General features: G+C 40.9%; 1 protein-coding gene across 1 annotated transcript; it reads right to left on the bottom strand.

The window, feature by feature from the left end:
* Positions 1-7588: 7588 nt before the first annotated feature.
* LOC129437402 (olfactory receptor 52N2-like) lies at positions 7589-9191 on the bottom strand. Its single transcript, XM_055195530.2, has one exon. The coding sequence runs from the start codon at positions 9189-9191 to the stop codon at positions 8247-8249; it is 945 nt and encodes a 314-aa protein (XP_055051505.2). The 3' UTR covers positions 7589-8246.
* Between the last annotated feature and the right edge of the window lie 10401 nt (positions 9192-19592).

Here is a 19592-nt window from a genome sequence, read left to right as displayed (position 1 = left end):
GTGGCAAAGCTCTCCCTAACAGCACAGGCTTCTCTTGATGCCCTGTTTCCCCCCATGTTTCTCACTGGTCCCATGTGTCTTCCTAATTCCTCTGCCTCTTCCAGCAGCCGTACATTTTCACTTGGGGCAAGGAGGAAATTGTGCTGCCACCACAACTCTATCCACATTTTTTGGGTGCAGGTTAATCCTGCGATGAAAAATCCTCCAACGTGCCGCCAAAATTCCAAAGGCATTTTCAACAACCATCCTTGCTCTCGAGAATCTGTAGTTGAAAATCCTCTTCCTGTGGGTGAGGTTCTGTCCTGGGTAGGGTCTCATTAAGTATGTCTTCAGAGGGAATGCTGCATCACCCACCATGACATGTGGGACATCCCCGAGGTGAGCAGCACCAGGCAGACAGGTACTAGGAGGAACGTGTAGAGTTTTGTTCTCCATTTCCCTCCCCAAATCAGATCCTACGTACACCCCACCATCAGATGTTCTACCAAAGTCCCCCACCTGTATGCACCTGAACCGGTAGTCTGCATCCACAAGTGCCAAAAGCACAATGGAGAAAGTCTTTTTGTAGTTAAAGTACTGACTACCGGACAGGAGTGGTGCTTGAATTACAACATGTTTCCCATCAAGTGCTCCCAGGCAGTTTGGGAAGTTCCATTTCTCCCAGAAGCGTTGAGCTATCTCCTTCCATGAGTCTGCGGTTGGCCGGGGCAAAAATGTCTGCATCATTACCTTTTCAATGGCAGCACACACCATATGCACAGAGTTCATCACTGTTGTGTGGCCAAGGCGGTAACTAAATGCAAGGCTGATCATTGAGTCACCAGAAGCCAGGTATCTGTGAAGTAAATAAACAAGTAAACATTAGTTACATGTATGAATATTATTTTAATATGTCTCTCTTCTTTTTTTCAGTTGATCTCTGCAAGGCAAAATGGCGCTCACTGAGGGACACTTTTGTTAAAACCAGAAAGAAAGTGCCTGCCAGTGGTTCAGCTGGAGGATGTAGCAAGGAGTGGAAGTATGCGGACATCATGTCCTTTATTGTGCCGTATGTACAACAGAGAAGGTGTGTATGAAATAATATAGCAGTACTGATGACAATATAATCTTTATGATCAAAATTCACATTTCAAACAGATAAAGTAATAGATAATTATTGTGTATATGACAAATTTGTCAGTATGTCTAAAAGTTGCATTTTTGGTTTTGAAGTTCCAAAAGCAATCTTGCTGGTGTGTTGGCGGAAGAAGAAAGATCTTCAACGCCACTCTCAATGTGTGGATCTGATGGGCAGGGTTCTTCAACTTCAACAGTGCCACCGGACAGCCAGCGGCCACATACTGTTTCCCCATCACCATCGGGGCTCCCTACATCTCGGGTGACAGACAGGCCCCACAGGTCCCGGAGTCCAAGGGAGAGGGTGCCTGTTGCTGTGGCAGAATCAAGGAGGAGCCACAGACCACAAACATCTGATGTGGAAGAACGGCTTCTGTCCATGTTACAGGATCCGCTTCCCAAACCGGATTCAGAGCTTGCGGAAAGTTACCATTTTGCCATGAGTCTGGTTCCACTCCTCCACAGACTTGACCGTAACAAGAGGCGGCAGGCCAATGTTGAGGACAGCACAGAAAGGCAAGAACCAGCAGGACCATCAAGTGTATTTCACCCTCCCCCTACGTTCCACCACCCCTCTACGTTCCACACCCCCACTGCAACTTTGGCTGGTCCAGGTATTTTCAGGCCATGAGCTCAACCCCCACCAACACACCCAATAGGACCATACACTGGCATGCTCTCTGAGGATACACAGTGGGGGTAGGGCAGCACCCCCTACACCTGTAAATAGTTGTTTTGCTGTGGTTTTTCATTGATATTTCTAAATTTGTTTTACAAATTACTCTGTGTTATATTGTGTTTGTACTTTTTCTATCTGTTTGAAGTGTGTATGTCTTTAATATTGAAAATAAAAGGTAAAATCTATTGTGATCATCAATGTTCATTCTGTATGAAATTTAAGCTCACCTTAGTCCAACAGCCAGTCTTTGCTTTGGTTCTATGGCAGACCTGTAGTTGGTATTTTTTCTGGTGAGTTCATGGCCAATGATTGAGAGAAGCTCATCCATCTTCTCTGCACTCATCCTAAAGTACTGGTGATGGCGTTGACTATCCAAACGCAGTTCAGCCACAAGATGGTAAAAGTCTCCTTGTTGAGGCCTGCGCTGGTTCAGTGGATGGACCCAGTACTGGCTCCTTCTCCTTCTACCCCTCCTTCGCAGTCTTGCAAGAAGAAGTAAAAAAGCTATTGTTCTCCTCCTAGCAATGGACACTGAAATGCACAGATTAATTTAATGAATTACTATAGTAATATTAGGTTGAAAAATAAAACCAAAACATTATTGTCACTGTGAAAATGTAAACCATAAATGTGTTCTATATATTTTTTCATTTCCAAAAACAAGAACAATACTTAACTATATTTACCCAGACTACTAGTTTTCAAATACATTAAAAAAGAACCCAAAATAAACATTTAGTATTTTATAATATAATAATATAATCATGAATATTGTACTTACCCATTGTATACTCACAGTAAACAAAAAAGACGCAGGTCAACAACGAGTGGTTTCCAATCTGCTCCTGAGCTGGTGCAGCAAAACGTCATAATTTAACGTCATAATGGGCGGAGACAGAACTACATATCGCGCGATCTTCATGTGAATTTGCGAGAACTCACGGGTCCTCGTCACTTCAGCACGCAGCCGCTCTGCAACAAATACGGATCCGGTGGGTATTGACGGACGGCGGAGTGCGGAGCCGTAACGCAGCGGACCCGCTCTGCAGCCGCTCCGCAGTCGGTGGAAATCCGGGGTTAGACTTTTAGCCTGCATTCTGTCTAGTTCTTGGATTTGTGTCTTTGATGCAGATTGGTACACAATACATCCATAATCAAATACTGATCTAATCAGAGCAGTATAAATTCTTTTAAGGGACGTTCCTGAAGCTCCCCATTTGTACCCTGTTAAACATTTCAATACATTATTTCCCTTTTTGCACTTCTTTAACATTTTCTGGATATGTTCCTAAAAAGTTAACTTTACATCAAGCCACACTCCCAGGTACCTAATAGTATTGGCCATATAGCTTTAGTTCTACGGTAGGGTTATTTCTTTTCTTTGAAAAACAAATAACTTGTGTCTTTTCCACTGATAAATGAAAACCCCATTCAAATGCCCATCTTTCAACCTTGCTAATAGCTAGTTGCATCTTAGCTGAGATGTTTTCAATACTACGCCCTCTTATCCACAAAGCTCCATCATCAGCATATAATGCTCTGTATATTCTCAGATCTTCTATTGACTCAAATATGTCATTAATCATTAGGTTAAAAAACACTGGACTACACACACTACCCTGTTCAGTAAAGCCGGTTCATTGATTAGTAAATCACCATCAGCTGCTTTCAGAAGCGGCAGCCGGTTCTGAGAGCAGGTGATGCCGCTTTACTCCTAACGACGAGATTCGCGTGAGATTCGCGTGACAATCGCGTGCAAGTTATCGTGCAGCCCTGCTTAATATGTGTTTACTTACGGGTTGTGGATTTAAGGTCGGATCCAACAAAGTAAGGACTGCATCTTTGATGAGCAGATTCCTGGACAAACCAGCATTGAACTGCCACACCGAAGCAGTCACTTGTGAAATGTTTAGATCAGACGGCTGAAGTTGAACTAATTGTTGAGGAATTTTTAATTAAATGAATATTAGCCATTGTTCTTGTATTTTAATGTTTTAAGAAGCCTTTGCAATGATTTAGTTTCCTGACATCCATCAATTGAACAGCATTTTCTCATGTGGTGTGATATAACTTCGATATATTTTTTTAAAAAAGTTTAAAAGTGCACAACTCTTCTCAAGGGGAAGAAAGCTATACTTTTCCCCTTCCGTGCAACCTATCGGAAAGAGCAGATGAGTTAGTTGGGTTAGTAAAATAATGAAATATCTGTGCTGCCACTAGTACTCAGTCCGAGCGCTTCGCCAGCACTCCAATGCGCAGCTTATTAATACCAAACAAAGTGAACAAGTTGGTATTTCTTTGCAGAAACATTGAAATTTAAACATGGTCTGTGTAACATTATATAAATTCCGCGTCTCTGTCTGATTGTTGTTTCTGTTTTCTTGTTCTTGACGTTGGCTGAATTCTGGGTTTATATTTTAAACTGCCGCTTCAGTGCAGCATAGCCACAGAGCTATTTAACAGCATGATCTTCCGAGATACTATGCTACTAATAATTCATTAATAACTGCTGTTTTCTTGTGCAAAATTAAATATTTATAATTAAATGTTTATATACATATATTAAAAAATATATATAATTTGGGCGCACGGACGCCCCAAGGGGTCGGCGGCGCCCTTAGCATTTGCCTATTCCGCCTATGCTCAGGGCCGGCCCTGGTTATCCTTCGTCACCCAAGATATTTACATTGCTCTTCCAGAAGGAGATGCGTCCTTCACCAGTCTAGATCTTCTGCAATCCCCTTTATCTGGTCTAGTAGCAGGGCTATAAATCGATTGGCACATTCTCATAATCAACATCGCTCAATTGTCAACATTAATAAGACTGGCTCTGTGACTAACCATACCCCTACTGTCAATAGAACGGATAAACACTGTGCCCTTCAAAATTGTCGATCTATTTCATACAAAGGCTTCTATATGAATGAGCTAATAGTTGACAGCAAATTTGAAATTTTTACTCCTCACAGAGACCTGGCAAGTACCAAATTATTTTATCCATCTGATTCTGCTTCCCCTTTTGGATATATAACAGAACCACGTAAAGGAGGTGGTCTTGCTGCCATTTTTCGTGCATCATTAACTGTCTTTAAATTGTTTTTTCACAATACCTAGACATTTGAGTACGTGGTTAGGAAGTTTGGTATCAAACATCCCATCATACTTATCCTAATTTAAAGACCACCTTAACAAACTGATTTTTTTCTCAAAACTCAGTAAATTACTAACCCAAGCATGTGCTGTGTCATCCCAAGTTATTATTCTTGGTGATTTCTACATGTTGATACTGCTTGCTCCACTGCTACTCAGCTAAATGTTGTCTTTGACTGCTTTGACATTATCCAGCATGTTAAAGATGTAATGTGTAAGATTTAGGAGGCTCTATTGACAGAAAATGAATATATTATAAATTTCTATGTTTTCAGTGGTGTTTAATGACCTTACATAAAAAACAAATATGTTTTTTTTACCTTAAATTGAGCCGTTTTTAATTACATACACCGCGGGTCCACCTACATGGGCGTCACCATAATGTTTCTACAGAAGCCGTGAATGGACAAACTGCTCTACAGAGCGTGTTTCGTAAATATGTTGTTGTTCTTCTTCTTCGTCGGTGTTATTGGAGGCGGCTGCCACAGCTCCCATTGTCGCGCCGAAAACACACGAAGAAGAGGAAGCAGGAGTACTAGAAGCAGTCGTCGTCTTTCTTGTAGTACGGTTTATTAGAAGCTATATTTAACTTATTAGAAGAAGAGAAGTGAAATTGGATCGAATGGAGTACACCGCGTATTGTGTTATGCAAGACCGATCGCCCCTCCCCTCAGAAGAGAAAAGATGATCATGTTCAGATGACGCCATAAATCCAGGATAAATATTGCGTGGCTTTTCCCAGATGGACTGCGCTAATACAGGACAAATGTTTTAAAAATGACACCGAAGTTGCCTGCTGTCTCCTGGACAGGTAAGTTGGCAATCGCAACTCTTTCAATGTACGTAAAAAACGTTGTTTAAAAGCTATAAGATGAGCATAATCACCAACAAGAGTAAAGTTTTACCCATGTCACGGGTAAATATATGTAAGTGGATTTTAATGTCCCGTAACATGGCAGTGTACAATACATCAAGTGACCAATAATGATTACTTTCAGAATACATAAAGTGCAACTTAGGTTGATATTACTTCTATTCTGTGCATACACATGGTAAATGTATTCGTTGCATAGTTTTACCACAAGTTCAAATGATGGCTATCAGTACTATAATGGCAACCTACAATGTCAATTTGCTAATGTTTGAGCAGATTAATTATCTAATTATTTAACCAAGTGGAAAGGACTCTTTATTCTAAAAACCTATGCTTTTAAAAACGTTATCATCAATTATGTCGTTTGTAATGGACTGTGGTACACAATCAGTGACAATGTTACACACACATTACATTTTTCATGTTATCTGTCCGTGATCAAGATCATACTTGCATTAGATTTGATTTACAAAATGTAGGATAACAGTACAATAAACCAATGTCAAACAGGAGTATGTAACTGTGTAATATAGCACTTTATTTCTTGATGGTGTTTTTCAGCTATGAGAGAGGTCCTGTAACATTAACTCCAATGAAGAGAACATTTTCTCCAGCATTGGTGCTTTTGACTGCGTAGGCAACCGTCCATCAGGGCAAGACCACCTTCTCTGACTTCTCCAGGCGGCGTTACTGTCATTGTTGTTCTGTTTTTACACTATACAGCTGTCCCTCTTATGTGAATATAAATAACCAATAACCACAAGTGGTGATAGAATAGTTATGGACATGTTAAAAATTTTCATACATGTATAAATAAATAAATAAACAAATATCTAATTTATATAAAAAATAAATACATCACATGTCTCTATGGTTTACCCTTTATTTTTTGGCCATCAATACACTGGAACTGCAGTTGTACAACAATTATAATTAACATAAAAAAATCTCAAATTTAAAGAAACAAAAATATAATAGAAATAAATGCAAAGTAAACTAATGCAAAAGATTGGTTTGTGAATACTATTGTGGTATTGTATGATTATGCCAGAGGGAAAATCCTAATCCTAAAAAGCTAGCTAAAGTCAAAGAATAAAACACTGACACAGTGATAAATAATTAATAACAATATTCCCAATAACATTGTTTTGATGAAAAATTAACTATAAACACTTTTAATTTATATTTTAAAAAAGAAACCTCATTGTTTGGCTAGCTACTCTCTGCCTCAGACAACGACATGATATGTTTGTCCCATTTGTTTCCAAGGGGCGGGGTTAGCGATGGGCTGTTTGCAATTCGCAACTTTACTGCTAGATGCCGCTAAATCCTACACATTACACCTTTAATTTTCTAACTCATACTCCTGGTCACATGCTTGATCTTGTTTGTACATCTGGTTTGAATAATATCTCTGTTGACATTTTAGCTACCCCGATTTCTGACCATAGACTCATCTCCTTTGATATTACATCTATCTGTCCAGTCAACCACATCATAAATCATGCGTTATCGTCATTTAAATACTGTTGACAAAAGCTCCTTTTGTGATTTTGTTGCCTCCTCTGCTCTTTCTGATGTGTTAAATTTAACCTGGCCATCTATGATTTATTTAAGTGTTACTGTTCTGTTAAAAATTTGTTGGATGAGTTTGCCCCAACTAAGATTAGATCTGTCCCTATGTCCCTTTACTTACCATGGTTCATGCAAAGCTTTGAAGTTTAAATGTAGACATCATGAACTTCGCTTCAAGAAAACTGGCTTAACTGTCCATTTTCTTATGTTTGCTGAATGCCTTCAGCAATATAAACTGGCTTTATATTAAAATGTTATTTGACATGATTAATAAACTGACTCAAGCACCAAAACACAGCCTAGTGACTCTGAATCCATTGTAATGTCTTGCACTTTCCTGAACCATTTCCAGGGTAATCACCTTGTTATCACTGTCGACTTTGCTTACATAATATTATACATCTCAGAAGTTATTTTTGAAAACCGCCAAGTTTATTTTGGCTAGAAGTGGGTAACTCAAACTATATGGAGTATATAGTAACCTACTGTAGATAGTAAAAAGACAGATATTGCTCACTGGGTCTAAAAATAACAATATAAGTAGTCCCATTATCCATCATACAGTGGAACTGTCACTAGAAAGCAGTTAACAGAGAAATTTAAAGTAAACAATCAAACAGGAAAAAAGGCATAATTTTTGTAATAGCAAAGTTTTGTTAATATTGACGGTTCAGTAGTTTTAAAATACTAGCACTTGTGCAATTTGACAGGCGGAATGACACATTTTAACTGACTACTGCTAACATTCAATTTTACAGGCCTAGAATATTGTAATACAACAAACAATCATTACATACAGAATTTGTAAGGGAATAAAAGTACTCTTTATAGTAACTGTGGCATATTTGCCGATCAAAAAGTAGAAATTTTATCAGATTTTAAATATTTAACAATTTGAGTTCTTATTTCTGTGGTTCTGAGACCATAAATCACAGGGTTACAGATTCCAGGTAGAAGAAGATACATTGCACTAACTAAGACACGGACATCCCGGGGTATTGTACTCACCCTATACCCCACAAATGCAGTAACAACACTGATATAAGCTACTGCTATCCCCATTATGTGTGTGGTGCATGTGTGAATTGCTTTTTGCCGGGAGTCCCCCGACGGAGAACGAAATATAACAACGAAAATGATGATATATGAGCAAAATATAACAAAACAATCAAAGGATGGTATGCCAAAAGCTACTGAAAGAGCTAAATAGTTTTTGGAAATATCATTACAAGCTATATTGACGACTGATGTGTGTTCACAGAAGCTGTGGTAAATCATATTTGTTTTACAAAAAGTAAGTGGCACAACCAGACTAACCATGGCAACAATAATAACAGTGTTACGAATGCTCAGAATCGCAGAGAAAATTAAAGAGTTTGTCAAATTTACAAAGTCGTTGTAACGTAAAGGAAAAATGATAGCAAAATATCGGTCAACAGCCATCCCAAGTAAAATGCTGGACTGAAAACAACCAGAAAAATGTAGGCAAAACATTTGTATCAAACACTCATGTCGTGTAATGGTATTCAGATTCCACAAAAAACTGAACAACATTCTTGGAACAAAGTAAATTGGAACAAAAAATCCTAAAGCTGCAATCAGTCCTATTAGAATATACATGGGAGCATGCAACTTCCTGTGTTTTGCAATAACAAACATTAAAATCGCATTAGCTAATAAAGAATATACTAAAATGATACAAAAAGGAATAAAAAGAAGAGGTCGATAGTTTTTGAGGTCTGTGAATCCAATTAACTGGAATTCAGTAAAAGAGACATTGCTTGATCGATCACCCATTTCCTTTTTGATAAAGTGCACAAAGCAGACCTGTAAAAAAGCATGAACTTCAGTTACTTTGTAAACCATTTCAAGAATAAGCTTAACTACAACAGGCTGACAAGACATTTGCTGAAGTATAGATGAATCAAACAAAGATAAAAGCATGACTACCTATCAAAAAAGCTAAGCATAACAAATCCTTATTAAGGTCAAAAGCAATAAATTATTGTTTTTCATTTTAGTTTTAAACTTGTTATAGTTGAGGTAAAAACTCTTCTGTTCTCCCTTGAAATCTTAAAACATGTATCTCTGTACTTTCTCCCTCCCTTCTTTTAAACAAATCCTTCCCTGCTCTTAAATACTCTTCACCTCCCACCAAACACTGCATGGTGGTTTGGGACCTGTTATATATTGTAGGATCATGATTAGTACAACACCATTCTCTTTAAATGTGCTCTTTGAGGTATTGTTTTGAAAGTACCATTATCTTGTAACAAACTTCAGAGTGACAGTAATATGCATAAACTTTGCCCATTATGATGTAATGCACATCATGAGACAATGATTTATTGGTACCAATACCAATACAGTTTAAATACATTTTCCCAGATTCACACTTCTTTCTGAAATTATCATGTCATTTTCCAGAAATTAGTCACTTTTTCCCAAGGTAGTGCAGAAAATTGATGCTGAGAGTGCCATGGCTAACATCGTAGCTTGTCGGACATTGTGCTACTAAACTCTTCTGCAAAGGTTTAATTGCATATGCTGGAAGACCATAATTCAATAGTCCAGTCTAGAAATTATTAGGGCCTTGAAAAAGTACTGTACTATAAGTTATGTAGCATAATCGGTTAAGGCCTGGTATTAGTTTATATAGCTTATATAAACTTATAAACTTTTTATAGCTTATATTAGTTATAAGATTACCCCAATCTACAGAGGCTTATTGGAATTACGTACCCCTGCCTACATTTCTACATAACGTGAAATATGTTGCTCCTGGTACATATAATGATTGTCCACAAGAGGTACTGGATGTGCTTGGTTTTCCCCATTTTCCTTCATTTTGTTCATGCTTGTCTGATTGTGGTGGATAAATGTCTGATGTTGTTACTGTCAGGATTGATCGTGTTCAGCCGATGTATGTCAAGAACTTGATTTCCCCCTGTGCACAACCCCTACAACACTCAAGCACATCCTAGTTGGCTGTAAGGCTAGCCTCACTCAAGGTAGATACACATGGAGACACAACCAGGTCCTCAGGTGTCTGGCCAATAAACTTGAGTGCAAGAGGGTATCCATCCATGCCCAACCCTTCAACAACCAGGATGTGCACCAACACCTACCATCATTTGTTCGATAGGGGGACAAGCTGAGGGCTAGGCCCTCAAATCCTGATCTGACCCCATTGAATGCAGCCAGGGACTGGCAGATGCGAGTTGACCTAGATCATAAGCTAATTTTCCCTCCAGAGATTGTAACAACTACCCTTTAACCAGAACTCGTTCTCTGGTCTAAGTCCTGATAACTGATAGTTCTTTAGGAGGATGCCATTGAAGAGGTGTATGAGGGCCTTTTTACACCTGGTCACTTCATGTGTTTTCTCTGATCGGATAGCTATCTGATTTGTTAAAACTGTTACATTTACATTTGGCCACATAAATGCGTCTTGGCAAAACGGATATGAATCCGATCTTTTACCCCCGCCCAAAATGCAGATACACTATTTATTACTCCACCTTAAAAAACTTAAGATGACTTTATGCAACAATATGCAGCACTTATTGTATGTTGTACTGTATATGTTGGGCAGGGGACACGCGTCTCCTTGCTCAGCATGAGCTGAAGCTCGCAGTAAAGCGCAGCAGGAGAGTGACAGCACGGTGATTTAATGCAGGTCCATGACGGGAAAAGCATTTACAAAACTCTCTCTTAAAGTTTTATTTCTTTGTTTAATATCATTTGAGTTTGTCATTAGACTCTTTTATTGATTCCAGGAAGCTTTTTTATGAGCTGTCATCGCTCCATAAAGCAACGAGCGTGTCCGTCTTTGTTTTATTTGCCTCTTTGACGGCTAACTTCTGGGTGACGTGCTTACATTTGGGAGGAGTTATGTGCTGAAAGATGTGGTTTTATCAACCAGATGTATTTACACTTCTCCAGTTTCATCTGAAATCCGTCCCAGACCACCTCCTGAAGTGGTTTGAGCGATCGGATTTAAATCTGTCTCGAAAAGGTTTCGGAGGGCATTTACACCAGGGGCCTCATTTATCAAGCGTGCGTACGCACAGAAGTGTGCGTAAAGTGTGCGTAGGAACAGTTTTACGCAAAGTGTGGAATTTATCAAATTGCACTTATACGTAGAAATGTGTGTAAATATACGCACACCTCTGAGTATGCGTACGCAGAGCATCTAGTGGTAGAATAGCGATATTACATATAGGACCCTGTTCCAGTGAGTAAAGAAGTGTCTATTTTTTATCCACAAGCAGGTGTTAAAAATTATTAATGTCAGTATGGTAACAGCAAATAAGTATAATGATTTATTTGTGATCTGTATCTGTATCTGTGAAAGCTCTACATGTGATTTGTATAAATGAAGTCTCCGACAAATGCTTGACACAGTGCAATGGCTTATCTTGCGTAATTGGAAGACTTGGCAAATAATCCATTCCGCCGGTAGCGCGTTTTCAAAGATCGAGCCAATGATGCTGGTTATATATGCTGCTGTCCAAGGTGGAAAGTTTCTGTCCTCCTCCAGTTGCACTCGTTTCACGTCGGTGTTCTGTAACGCGTTTTTTTTTTTTGCTGATAATTTAATGTCAAGCCACTCTTTTATTTTTGGAAGTGTTCTCTCCTCATATTCAACGGAATTAAACTCACTGGTAACATGTAGATTTGTTTTCTTTTGTTAGTCATTCCTCCCGCACTAAGTAAACCAAACAGGGTGTGTTATTAGGATTTAACCTCATCCACCAGTAGCCTTACTCAATTTCTGTGTCTGTAAAATTCCTCTTTTATTAAATTATATAAATTTCTCTTTGTCATTATTGCGATGAGGGAAAAAGCACAACCACGTGACATATAACGGGAGGTGTTGTCACCATATATGGTTCATTGGAGGCGTTTCGGAATGCAAATGACTATGAACGTGCACGAGCATGGTGCTTAAGAACAAGTGGGATTTATCATCAAGGATTACTTACTGATGTGCGTACGAACCACGTGCGCACGTTTGATAAATCCCGATTTTTTTGTACTTAGGCACATTCTAAATTTCATTCGTAGGTACAAATATAGAACATTTTCTACGCAATGTTGATAAATGAGGCCCCAGGTCTTTTTACGATCTGATAGCTATCCGATCAGAGAAAATGCATGAAGTGACCAGGTGTAAAAAGCCCCTGAGTGTAAGAAGCTGCGCTATTCCAACTTAGCAGCTGAGACAGAGGACAGAGGCTGGAAGATAAGGGTGCACCCGGTGGAGGTGGGGTGTAGAGGCTTTGTATCCAGCACAACAGCGAAGCTCCTTGGGGAGGTCGGAATCAAGGGGCAGGGTAATAGACAAGCCATCAAAGAGCTGGCCAACACTGCAGAGAGGAAATGCCAGTGGCTGTGGCTGAAGAGGAATGACACCACCTGGGCTGCTAAGGCGAACAACTAACTAGGGCCTGCCTCAGCAGAGGGTGTATTGTGATAAGTGGCCGAAACACCCTGTGATGCTGCGGTACACAACTGACGATGTGTCCCACTGATAGAGCCTTATAGCAGCATTCCTTCAAGAACGCATGAACTATAATTGATGCAAACATTAGGGACTGCAACATCTAGTTATTTTAACAACCCTTGACTCAATACTTACAAAAGGAAAATAATGAATGATTGTATTGTAATGAATGTATAATTTAGTCAGCTGGCGGTCATTCAAATAAAAAATTAAAGAACACTGTAAGTTGATTTGGCATGCAGTGTGTTGGCTGCATATGACCATAAATAAGTACCAAATGGCGCAAATCTACTTAAAAAAATGAGCAGGATTTAATGTGTGTATGTGTTTGCTTTGTAACTTTATTACAAAGTTAAAAAAATCCAGTGTCAAAACGGACAGAAACAAAACGCCTCTAGTGGACATTCCAATGGCAGCAATATGTACTAGGAGAAAAATATTTCAAGTTATGGAGAAATGTAGACGGAGATACGTGTGGCTTTCTAGGTGGTATTGTTGTTGAGCCTAGTTGGATAGGGAAGTTGTGCAGTTGGGTGGCTATGAAGACCAGAAGACCCATCTTAACAAGGATATGTACATCTAAGTTTAGCTGCCATTTTCTTGTAAATGTTTAGTTTTAGAAATGTAACTTTAATACGAATGAAAAGGTTATTTGCCAGTAATTGAAATGCCTTATTTTTTACAAAATGTCATTTCATAATAATTTAACAAAATAGACTGTCTTTAGCTGCAATACTAAGTCTAAGTGCATGCAAGCTTTTTTGGTGAAATCCTCCACTTCTTTAGACAAGACATAGTAAACAGTTGCAAAATCACTAAAGATGCAACAAAAGCATTGTAAATGATGAAAGTCAGAATCAGAAAGAAACATTAGGAAGCACTGTAATGCATGTGACTGCCACATTCAGGTTCAAGTACTCACAAGTTTGAATGTGATCTACGGTCGTTTAGCATGTTCGTTGTTCATCAAAATTATTTTCCGTGCAGTTTGAGGATTTTAGTAAAAAAAATCAACATGCCGTTTAGCAGATTCCAACAAACTGGTATTTCTGAAGGCGTGATTAAGCGAATTTGAAGCAAATGTATTTGACATGAGTGAGGTCGATAAGAATCGTCTCCTGAATGTCCAGACTGGCCTTTTCGGCGATATGGTAGAGTGCTTTACAGCAGTACTCGACTCCAGCAGACTGAGGCCGTCATCTTCTTCAGGAGATGGAGGAGGGCCGGGTGGAAAATCCTTGGTTTCATTCTGCTGTTCCACCAACCGGTACCCACAGACCACACTAAGAGTGCATTCCTCTTCAGGTCTCCAGAGGATCGAGAGAGAGGTGAGCGGGCATTCACATGCTCATCCTCCCTCTCCTCTATCGTCAGTGGGTGTCCTTCGGAGTCCGAGCTCTCCGCTGAGGAGACCGGACGACCAGCACCCTCACCGGAGTCTGCGCTCTCCGCAGAGGAGACCAGACGACCATCACCCTCAGCGGGCTCAGGTCAGTGTCACACACATACATACTGTAGATGTTAGTGCTGTCACAGCACACGCACCGGCAGTCCCACCTGTCTCGCTTCACTGCCCCACCGCGGGTACACTGGTAGTGCCGTTAATTCCCCTCGTGCGGTCCCTGGGGGCTTGGCTTCAGCTTCCCAGTCCGTCTCGTTGGGTTTTACGCACAGTCCGCCTCGGTTACGAAATACAATTCAACCAGCACACATCTAAATTCTCGGGCATTCGTTTCACCATCGTGAAAGCGTCTGATGCACATGTACTGCGTGCAGAAGTCGAAGTCCTGCTGGCGAAGGACGCGATCGAGCCGGTCCCTCCAACCGAGATTTTTACAGGGTTTTACAGCCCGTATTTCATAGTACCCAAAAAAGGCGGTGGGTTACGACCCCACGTTTCTAAGGGGCCGGCAGGGCTGGACTGGGACAAAAATTCGGCCCTGGCATTTTGGCCCAAACCGGCCCACACTACACTGCAAAAAATGATTTTCAAGAAAAAAAAATCTTAGTATTTTTGTTTTGTGTTCAGTGGAAATATCTGGGAGTTCTTGAATTAGGATGCTTTTTCTTGATGAGAGTTACCCAAGAGGATAAGTCTAGTTTTTGGACCGAAAGTATCGAATTTGGGTGATTTTGTGCAAAAAAAATCTGCCAATGGGGTAAGTAAAAAATCTTGAACATTTTCTTAAACACTAAATGCAAAGCTTACCCCATTGGCAGATTTTTTTTTGCTTGTTTTATGCACAAAATCACTTAAATTTAAATTTTTTTGGTGTAAAAACTAGACTTATTTTCTTGGGAAATTTTGCGCATTAAGAAAATCTATCTTATTTTAAGAATTTTTAGATATTTTTTACTGAAAACAAGACAAAAATACTAAGATTTTTTTTCTTGAAAATCATTTTTTGCAGTGTATAATTACAAATACCACCCATCTTTGCACGCCTTTAAATATGTAGCAATAGCAACTCCAAATTCCATAAAAGCACTAAACCCAATTAATAGCAGAAAAGAGTGAGAGTTAACACAACAAACACTTCTAGAACATGTTATTTATTAGTTTAGTTTAGTTTAGTTTAGTTTAGTTTAGTTTAGTTTAGTTTAGTTTAGTTTAGTTTAGTTTAGTTTAGTTTAGTTTAGTTTAGTAATCCACACTTATGAATCCTAAAACAAGCTATTGGCAAAATTTGCCATTGAATTGCTGACTTTTTACAAAATACAAGTCCTGCTTACAGCAATATTGAAAACTGATTATTACTTGCAGTACTTACTGTACAGGAAGTATTCACTACATTCACTGAACTAAACTTGTGTGATTACAGTAATAGATATTTTTAAGATTATCTGTCAAGTTTGTTGTTATATACAAAAAACATATCTGTTTCTGTAAGCAGATCTCCTGGATTGTTTGATTTTGCTTGAAGAGAAATGATACATTTTGAAACAGCCAATCAACGAAAAATCTACGAATCAGATACAATCTCGTAGTCACAGAGCAAAGAGTGCAATTATTTTATTGCAGCTTTATCACCAAAATTTTGTGTTTTTGACTCAGTTTTATCAAGGGGTATCTATCTAAACGTGTGTTTTGAAAGCAGTTCTGCTTATCGCAGCCAGCCACTACACTCACTTATCTCTCGTCTCTCTCCCTCTCCTCACTGACACACTTTGCGTGCTGGTGCTGCGCTGCCAGTGCCACCACCGCCACCATCATCATCATCATCACCAGCGACGCGAGTTGAAGGTCCTGGTGTGTTATTTTACCACATTTTGCAGCGTCTGCTGAAGAGCCTGTTTCTCATTGTGTGTTATCTCTCTCTCTCTATTTTGACACGTGAACTGACCGACAACGCATGCTCGCTTGCACAGAGACCAAAGCGGTGATTGGGCCAGCTTAATGTCAATCAAAAATAACTAATGGGTTGCTGCTGAGTGGGCCGGTCTATCTAGGAAAAAAAGGACGATGACTGGGCTGGGCAGTCATTGGGCCAGCTTAATGTCATTAAAAAAATAACCAATGGGCTGCTGCTTAAATGTCAGTGGGCCGGTCTGTCTAGAAAAAAAGACGCTAACTGGGCTGCTCAGCAGACAAAGATAGTATGAGATGTAGCGGCCCAAAAAGTACGTCGGCCCGCCGGGGAAATTGCCCGGTGTGCCAGATGGCTAGTCCGCCCCTGGGGGCCGTGTGTCCATGAGACAGGTCTACCGGCATGCTGTTGTTCACACAGATGCGTCCGACACGGGCTGGGGAGCCACATACCACGGGCTTGCAGTTTCAGGGGTGTGGACAGCACCCCAGCTGCACTGGCATATCAATTGCCTCGAGTTGTGGGCTGTATATCTGGGACTTGTACGCTTCGCTACGGAGCTGCGATGGAAGGATGTACTAGTACGCACCGACAACACTGCGACCGTTGCGTATATGAACCGTCAAGGCGGTTTGCGCTCTCGTCACCTGTCGCATCTCGCTCGTCATCTCCTCCTTTGGAGTCAGAAGCATCTGAGGTCCCTTCGTGCCATTTACATCCTGGGTTCGCTCAATACAGCGGCAGATGCGCTTTCCCGAGCTGCGCCCCCCGGCGAAATGGCGACTCCACCCCCAGACGGTTCAGCTAATTTGGAAGAAGTACGGTCGTGCACAGATAGATCTGTTTGCGTCGCCGGACGATACCCACTGTCGCCTATTTTATTCCCTAACCGAGGGCAGACACTGGAAGAGGTCAGCCCCTAGTGGCGTTTTGGTAGGAATTCCCAATTCGTCGGTCACGACGTGACGTCGTTGTGACCGACTGAAAGGGAACGTCTCGGTTACGGATGTAACCCTCGTTCCCTAAAGAAGGGAACGGAGACGTCACGTCCCATTGCCACAGGTGCTGTTCCCTGCTGTCGGCCGGTGACATTCTCCGGGCTTTCTCAGCGAAAAGAAGGTAATTTCCATATTTGCACCTGCTGCTTATATACGCACCCGGCGGGGCGGCGTCAACATTATGCAAATACCTTAATGACAAGTTCATTGGCGTTTTAGGAGCACTCGAAGTAGATTGGTCTCTCTAAGCGAGTTCCCAATTTGTCGGTCACAACGTGACGTCTCTGTTCCCTCCTTCAGGGAACGAGGGTTACCATCCATAACCGAGACGTTCTCACGTGTTTTGTTTCTAGGCATCATATGTGTCATGATGAAAGATGCAGTCACGAGACATGCAAGAACCAGTGGTTGTTTAACCAGTATGGAGCCTGCATGCCAACATTTTACAGTCTACACAATCTTTCAGTGTTGAAGCCCAGTGATTCCCAACCGGGGGTATGCATAAGAGTTTCCAGGGGGTATGTGAAAAGATTTAGATTTTGCTTTGATATAATTTACTTTTAATAAAAATGTCTCTCATTTGTCCAGTCATTGACCTAGATTGATTCTTGTGAGAAAAGCATTGTAAAAATGACAACTTTAAATGTAAGTAAATGCGCTGCATGCTCCAAAACGCAATAGCGATGTCCAACAGAACGATCTAACTAACCTAAATCGTTTCTAAAGACAAAAAGTTTATTAACTACAAACAATGTTCAAATAATGATATTCATTACCGCTGCCATAGCATTTTCAAATGACGCAAACAAACATTTGCATTGTTTTTAAAGTGGCTAACATATTTTGTCCCGTATGTGGTGTCTTTTGTATTTATAGTGAATGTCTAACACATTTTGTTTCTATTTATATTTTGAACAATAATTTCAGTTATTTGCACACTTTAATTGTCAGTAACTTAAATTGAGATTTTAGTAAATTAAGGGCCAGTTTTAGGAAGAACGTGAGAGCTCAATTCCGAACAGGCGCCGATTGGAGTGGAAAATCTGTGTGAGATTTACTACAGAGGGGCAAATAAAATAACACAGGCACAATAATGACATAAGCACATTTCAGTAATGACCATTGCAATCTAGCAGCGCAAATTAGTACAGGGTCACAAATAAGCAGAGCTGATGCTCCTCGGCAGGACATTGCAATGAAAATGCGAACTCCGGTGTGTGAAATTCCAGCTATCAAAGTAAAAGTAGTCTACACTAAGAAGAATCTGAGGACAAAAGATGAAGAGGGTACCTATTCTTAACAGTAATGTCATTCAAACCCCTATAATCAATACAGGGACGAAGGGAGCCGTCCTTCTTTTTAACAAAGAAAAACCCCACCCCTGCGGGAGAGGTGGAGGGACGGATGAGACCGGCACGAAGGGCATCATTAATATAACGGTCCATAGCCTCTCTCTCAGGACCAGACAAAGAATAAAGTCTACCTTTAGGCAGAGAAGTGCCTGGGAGGAGTTCGATAGAACAATCGTACGGCCGGTGAGGAGGACGGGAGGTGGCCCAGGCTTTACTGAACACCTGACCGATATCGGCATACTCCGCCGGGACTCCGGTCAAATCAACCGCCGAAACCTGAGGGAGAGAAGAAACAGAACCCGAAACAGCAGAACCAAGGCAAGACACATGACAAGACTGAGACCAAGCTAAAATAACACTCTGTTGCCAATCAACGTGGGGATTGTGCTGTGCCAACCATCCATGCCCTAAAATGATGGGAGATAGCGAGGCATGCAGAATGCACAACACAATCTCCTCACGATGATTGCCAGAAATAAAAAGACTTACAGGGGGAGTGCAATGAGTGATCTGTGCCATCTGCTGACCTCTGATGGACCATACATCCAGGGGAGCTTCGAGAGAGACAGCAGGAATGTCACAAGCACGAGCCAAATCCTCACTAATAAAGTTGCCCTCGGCGCCCGAGTCGAGCAGAACCATGGTGGGATGATCGACACCAGAGAAGGACAGGGTGACTGGTAGTTGGGTGCAGGATGATGAGGAGGTTTTCTGTGACGTGGTGCCCACCAGGACCCCCTGATTCACCGGTGGGCGACCCCTTTTACCGGGCAGAGTTTGGCAAAGTGTCCAAGTTTACCACAATAGAGGCATAGAGAATTCTGAAGGCGACGCTCCCTCTCTCTCTGCGATAGACGCATCCTGCCCAGTTGCATGGGCTCACCCTCCACAGACATCGAATCACTGGGCTGACTGGACTGGGTGGACTCGCTCAAAAAGGCCCGGTGACGGAGAGAACGGCGCTGGTCACGAAACAGCATCCGGGCCTCAACCCTAAGCGCAAGCTCGATGATACCGTCAAGAGAGTGTGG

Source organism: Misgurnus anguillicaudatus, chromosome 24 (genome assembly GCF_027580225.2).
Source record: "Misgurnus anguillicaudatus chromosome 24, ASM2758022v2, whole genome shotgun sequence".
Lineage (NCBI taxonomy): Eukaryota > Metazoa > Chordata > Actinopteri > Cypriniformes > Cobitidae > Misgurnus > Misgurnus anguillicaudatus.
This window is presented reverse-complemented; position numbering and strand designations above follow the sequence as displayed.

Bases quoted from the DNA above. Each gene is read 5' to 3' on its own strand.
- LOC129437402 (XM_055195530.2), bottom strand. From the start codon at position 9,191: ATGGGTGATCGATCAAGCAATGTCTCTTTTACTGAATTCCAGTTAATT.